This window comes from Sorghum bicolor, chromosome 5 (genome assembly GCF_000003195.3).
Source record: "Sorghum bicolor cultivar BTx623 chromosome 5, Sorghum_bicolor_NCBIv3, whole genome shotgun sequence".
NCBI lineage: Eukaryota > Viridiplantae > Streptophyta > Magnoliopsida > Poales > Poaceae > Sorghum > Sorghum bicolor.
The window spans coordinates 20,211,114-20,217,487 of record NC_012874.2 but is presented as its reverse complement, the minus strand read 5'-3'; the positions used below and the strand labels follow the sequence as shown (position 1 = coordinate 20,217,487).

At 42.5% G+C, this 6,374-nt stretch overlaps 1 protein-coding gene across 1 annotated transcript; it reads right to left on the bottom strand.

Annotated features, from left to right (window-relative positions):
* On the bottom strand, positions 799-2,200 carry LOC8071816. The gene is made up of 2 exons (XM_002449373.2): positions 1,503-2,200; positions 799-1,347 (listed from the first exon to the last, which is right to left on the bottom strand). Exons 1-2 carry the CDS (start codon positions 2,101-2,103, stop codon positions 1,268-1,270), a joined length of 681 nt encoding a protein of 226 aa, XP_002449418.1. The 5' UTR covers positions 2,104-2,200; the 3' UTR covers positions 799-1,267.

The window sequence follows — 6,374 nt, the reverse complement described above, 5'->3', positions numbered from 1 at the left end:
TAAAGAATTGAGGCCTTGTTCAGTTCGCGAAATTTTTTGGTTTTGGCTACTGTAGCACTTTCGTTTTTATTTGACAAACATTGTCCAATTATAGAGTAACTAGGCTTAAAAGATTCATCTCGTGATTTACAAACAAACTGTGTAATTAGTTTTTATTTTCGTCTATATTTAATACTTCATGCATGTGCTGCAAGATTTGATGTGACGGGAAATCTTGAAAAATTTTGGAAACTAAACGAGGCCTGAAATAAGGTTGAAGGGTCAAATGCGCACATGGAGGAACAGTTGTCGCAGTGCGGCGGTCTATTCTTCTATTTCACATAACTTTTCTGAACAAAGCAGGACAGTCAGGCTTTCAGTACAGACGAGCTCCAGCCTCCAGCAGCCTGCTGCCTGCAGATCTCAAATCTGAGAAGTATGGCCATTCACACCTCAAAAACTAACTTTTTTTTCAAAATTTCGCATCACATAAAATCTTTAGACACATACATGAAGTATTAAATATAAACAAAAATAAAAACTAATTGTATAGTTTGGTCAGAATTTACGAGATGAATCTTTTGAGCAATAAACGGTCCAAGATTAAAAAAAGATTCTTTTCAGAAAAAGAAGGAACACTTGTGTAGTATGATTGTATGCTACAGCCAGCTGGCTCATGATTAGGACCAAAGTGATGGACATGTTGTTCAGACACCTCCCGTTGATTCGGTCCACTAACCTCTCGATGAAGGCAAGGTAGCCGGCAGATTATATCATGTCAAAGCTTGAACACAGACAAAGAAACAAGGACGGCACAGCTCAGCGTGGAGTGGAATTATGCGATTATTTCTGATCCAATCAGGATTCATGAGTATATTTTACACAGGTGTGGTGTTGTTTTACATGAGCAAAAATTAAGGCGAGAATCAAGGATTCGTGTCAGTAGAGTACAACATCAGACAATGGCTGTTGGTGACCTGGCCCCCTCTCCCTTTCTCTATCCCTCCTTTCCTGCACATATCTCAGCAAAAAATTTCGAGCAAGATCTGAATTCACAACTCTGTCTCTGTGCTTCTGTCTGATGGATGAATGAATGAATGATCATCGTGACGCTCCGATGCGATGCAGAGTCCAAGCATCTTGGTTTGGATGCAGCATGGGATGCTCTTGTTGCAGGTTGGTCCGGCGGTGCCACGATTGCTGCAAGTTGAGCAGATGCCCTGTGTTTCTTTCATCCTCGTCCTGTAGCAAGTTTCTTGGCAAAATTGATGGTGGCGCCATTGATCGATCAGCTGCAGAGCCTGACAGTGCACGCCACCGCCTGCGCCCAGTACTTGAGCCTCGCCTTCACCTCGTCCGGGCTGTCGCCTGCGGCATCACATGGGCATACAACAGCACATGAGCTCGAGTTGCCATCAAGAAGAGTCATTAAGCAATTTCCCGCTAAGATTTCTACGATCTCGAACAGATTTGCTATGTCCCATCACGACGAATCAAGAAGAACAAGCAGAGTAGGAGCTTACCAGGGCTGGAGATCTTCCAGTTGGTGGCGACGGGCTGCGCTGGCGAGGCCGGAGCCAGCGCCGGCGCCTCCTCCGCCGCCTTGCTGAGCTGCTGGTGTTCGTCCAAGAAGCGCTGGCTCATGGAGTAGCAGAGCTCGAGCGCCGGCAGCGTGCCGCAGAGCTCGGGGATCTCGTGGTAGCTGAAGCCGAAGCCCAGATCCACGCACCCCTTGAGCTCCTCCAGGTCGTCGTCGGTCAGGCTCCGCGCCCTCCCCATCCCGCCGACGCTCTCCCCTGAGGTGGCAGAAGCGGCGTCCGGGGACCCCTCCTCGCCGGCGGCAACCACCACGGGCCTCGACGCCCGCCGCGGCCACGCCTCCCGTTCCCGCTCCCGCTGCTGCTGCTGCAGCCCACGCCAGACGTCCTCCGCCTCGGCCTCCTCCTCCTCCTCTCCTGCGCCGGTGTTCTTGGCACGGAGGCGCTGGGCGCGGCGTCGCGCGCGCTGGCGCCGGCGCCGAGGCGGCGCGGGCGGCGTCGACGGCTGCTGCGCCGGCGACGAGGTGGTGGTGGTGGTCGCCGTGTCGACGGGCTGCTCGTCGCGGTCGGAGTCCGAGCTCCACATCGTCGCGGCGGCTGCCTTCGCTCTCCGCGTGTCTCTCCGGAACGCGGTGGCTCTGGCTCCGCGTCTCGCTCTTGCTCTGCTTGGTTGGAAGCTTGGTGGGAGAGAGAAGGGGGTATAAATACGAGGGCGTGTTGCAAGAGAGAGAGGGACCGGTGGGTGCAGGGTGGGGCCCACCTGTATGAACTGCGGAGGTGGTCCCGTCTGAACGGGCTGTGCCATGGGGGATGCATGTGCGCGTGACGTGGCCGCGGCGGCGGAGTCTAGTCACCCGCCACAGCTGTAAAATCTTGAGCCCTTCTCTTCGTGGCCAACTCCAATGGTGTTTCTTGTTTTTTTCTTGTCCCAAGCAAAGAAACGTTCCGGCAAAATGGAACTAGATTTTGACTGTTGACCTTGAACATAAATTTTAAGACTATAGGCCGGTGTTTAATGCGTGCTTAGCAACCGTATGGACGTAACTAATGCTTCATAAAATAAGGCCTTGTTTAGTTTTTTGGATGAGAAGTTTTCAAGATCGTTTGTATTTTACAATTATTGTCCGGCTATAGACTAATTAGGCTTAAAAGATTTATCTCACAAACTACAGACAAATTGTGTAATTAGTTATTTTCTTTATCTATATTTAATGCTCCATATATGTGCCACAAGATTTGATGTGATGGAGAATCTTGAAAAGTTTTTGGATTTTGGGTGCAACTAAGGCCTTGTTTAGTTCACCTCAAAATCAAAAAACTTTTCAAGATTTCTCGTCACATCGAATCTTTCGGCACATGCATAAAGCACTAAATATAGACGAAAATAAAAACTAATTGCACAGTTTACCTGTAAATCGCAAGATGAATCTTTTAAACCTAGTTACTCCATAGTTGAATAATGTTTGTCAAATAAAAACGAAAGTGCTACAGTTCTGAAAACCAAAAAGTTTTCGGAAATAAACAAGGCCTAAATAAGACCTAAGTATAGCAAATGTAACAGTTGGTACTTTCTCTAATCACTGTCAGGAAAAAAATACTATTTCTACATATAAATTTTCATAAGCCATATTTTCTCTTAACTTTGATATACAGAAATATCCAGGCAAAAATATATTCTCTTAAATGAAATATAATTAGAGGTTACGATGGTATTTTTTACTTTGAAATCTAGTAAAGTCAACATTGTTTTATCAGGCAATATAAAGTTGTAGACACATGGAAATATTTTTCTGAACTAATTGCTCAAAACAAAGTTTTTGAAATAATTCCCAAATTTTGGTATATGATATTTAGAAAAAAATCATAATTATTTATCCCAAATTCCATAAGTATTTAGAAATATGCTTGCGTGTTGCTGCGGGAATTGTGATAATTATTTACATGAAGAAATAAACTATTGTAAAATTAGTACTAGTGGATTGTATGCCTTATATAACAATTGTGTGTCACGGACTTCAAAATGCATGCATATGCCAATGAATTTTAATTGCGTGTAATATTGCATTGATGAGAAGGACAGTTTTCATGTCTAGATTAAAATGCAGACTCTATCATAGAGTTTAAAGTTATTTATTACCTCGAATAATGTGGACTTAGAGTCAAAATAAGACTTGGAGTCTTATTTTTTCTACTTTTTTCTTCAATAAATATGTTGTCATATCAGCAAAATACCATAAAAAATACTATATAATTAATTATATTTGATTATGTGATAGAGTCTTATATTGTGAGTGCCCTTAGTGGAGCTTAGGGTTAGAATTTATAAGATATATAGAGATAGAGACTAACATTTCCAACTCATGCATGATTGGAGAAAATTCTTTTGCGTTCTAGTGGGGGCCTTAGCAATTAATTCTAGGCATACAAGACCCTTTCTCGAGCATTTCCTACCATATTCCCTTAGGCCCTGTTTAGATTGGAGATAAAATTTTTTTTGATGTCACATCGGATGTGTCGGAAGGATGTCGGGAGGAGTTTTAAAAAAACAAATTACATAGCTCATCAGGAAACTACAAGACAAATCTATTAAGCATAATTAATCTATCATTAGCACATGTGAGTTACTGTAGCACTTAAGGCTAATCATGGATTAACTAGACTTAAAAGATTCGTCTCACGTTTTTCAATCAAACTGTGTAATTAGTTTATTTTTTTATGTACATTTAATGTTCTATGCATGTGTCCAAAGATTCGATGAGATGGATGAAATAATTTTAGGTGGGGAACTAAACAGGGCCTTAGAATATATCCTTCTCTACGTGGAGAAGTTAGCCATGTCTGAAACCTTCGAAATTTGTGTGGAGGAAGAATATGTCTTCCACGGCTTCTCTAGGCCAACCGAAACGAATCCACGCGCACCGCTGGCCAAACCAGTGACTTCTCCGTTCCGTTTCCGTCCGGTCACTGTCCATGCCTTAATTATGAAGTTAACAATGTCGCTTAGCATTAGAATACTCCAGATAGTCATGATCTCGTGCCTTGCATGGGACACTGTTGAGCTGGCTGGCAGGTGGCAGCTAGCCTAGATTTGCCTATTCCCTTTCAGAACGGTTCAGCAACTGACAGACTTCACGCTGCATTAAAAAAATAATACTCTAGATGATACAGCAGTGAAAACAGCATAATTAGTTCATGTTATTGTGGTCTGCCAGCATCGTTGAAAGAATAAACTACTCTTCAACTGCATGGAGCTCTGTTCAAGAGCTTGTTGCCCCACTTTCAGTCGGCAGATTTGGCGCATTCTTCTCTGTAAAGTTGCCGGCAGGGGAGAATGGAGTAGAAGAAGGCTGGCTTTGTTTTTTGAATCTACTCTACCTTTGATGCAAGTTGCTGATCAGTAGAGGGCATGCAGCAAATGGCACAGCTAGAATCCAACTCAGGTGCCTGGTGAAGACACTCCTTTCTAGTAGTGTCCTTAGAGCATCTCCAAGAACTTAGCTAAAATGAGTAGCCAAATTCTAATATTTAGCCATTTTGTAAAATAGATAACTTCTTAAAAAAGAAGAGGTTTACAACAGCCTTGCTATCAGATAGCTAGTGCCAGTGGTTGGCTATATATGGCCAACGAAAATCAAGGGATAGCAAACTTTCTATTTTACAAAACCAAATAGCACATCTGTTGGAGTCTATTTTTCTACTATAAAAATTCTAAAAAGCCTCTATTATAAGAATAGCAAAGCTGTTGGAGTTGCTCTTAATTAGCATACTCCTGCTTTCTGGGGCACGCACGGCATAATGCCACTACCTTTGATGGTGATGATGATGCTTAACTCTAACGGGCTCAGGTTTGTTCACATAAAGAGCAGCAGAACAGGTGCAAACCCAGTACAGAAATGTCACTAAGATAAGGTGGCAATAACTCTAATGCTAACTCTAGATCCATCATTTTGAAACTTTATTTGAACTTGTATTTAATGGACTATTTATTTGTTTTTCTAAACGTTACTGTTTTTTAGATGGTGGATCAATTCTTTCTAGAAAAATGTTTGATTTTTTTATATCCAAGTAGCCAGTACCAGTACACTAATTACTCCTAGCAGTTTAACATTGTTCTTGTTGATTAATTAGGCGATTACAACAATACTCACTGCAGAATGGGATATGCAAATTACTAAATCTTGATCTTTTTTATGTTATTATTAAGTATATATTGGTAGATCCAAGATATTTCTTGATTGATAAAAAGGACAAATTTAACATGGCCACCACATGGGCTTGATTTGATCCAAAGGGAATATCGGCTTCAACCTTTGGTGTTAAGTTTAAATCAGCTACACGAACATCTTTTCTGCTGCAACTTGCACACAAGTTGTAATATACTATACGGAGTAATCTATTCTAGTTTGGGAGCATGGGCGTTGAGTCTTGTGTTTATTAAATTGGTGACAGTTGGCCCTACTACAAGGAATTTCATAATTGATACGACACTAGTGTTCCATATAATAGCAGCAGGCCCACTTGTGGAAGAACATGAACGCGAGGTGCGCAAGTTAGGTGATCACTAGTATTATTTTGATTCTGCTAAAAAACTAGTATTATTTTGATAATTGAGATTACACAAATGTTCCATAACTGTTGGTCTACTCCTTACAGGAAATCCTAACTTTGCCGAGTGTCATATATTTTGACGAGTGCCAAAACTTGGACACCCGGTAAAGAGCCTCTTTTGCCGAGAGCCGTACTCGGCAAAGAGGTTCTTTGCCGAGTGCCCAACACTCGGCATAGACCGACACTCGGCAAAGGGGCTCTTTGCCGAGCGCCAGGCACTCGGAGCCTTTGTCGAGTGTCATTAGAAGA

Bases quoted from the DNA above. Each gene is read 5' to 3' on its own strand.
- LOC8071816 (XM_002449373.2), bottom strand. From the start codon at position 2,103: ATGTGGAGCTCGGACTCCGACCGCGACGAGCAGCCCGTCGACACGGCG. The intron at 1,348-1,502 runs GTAAGCTCCTAC...GTGATGCCGCAG, and splicing joins CTGGAAGATCTCCAGCCCTG to GCGACAGCCCGGACGAGGTG.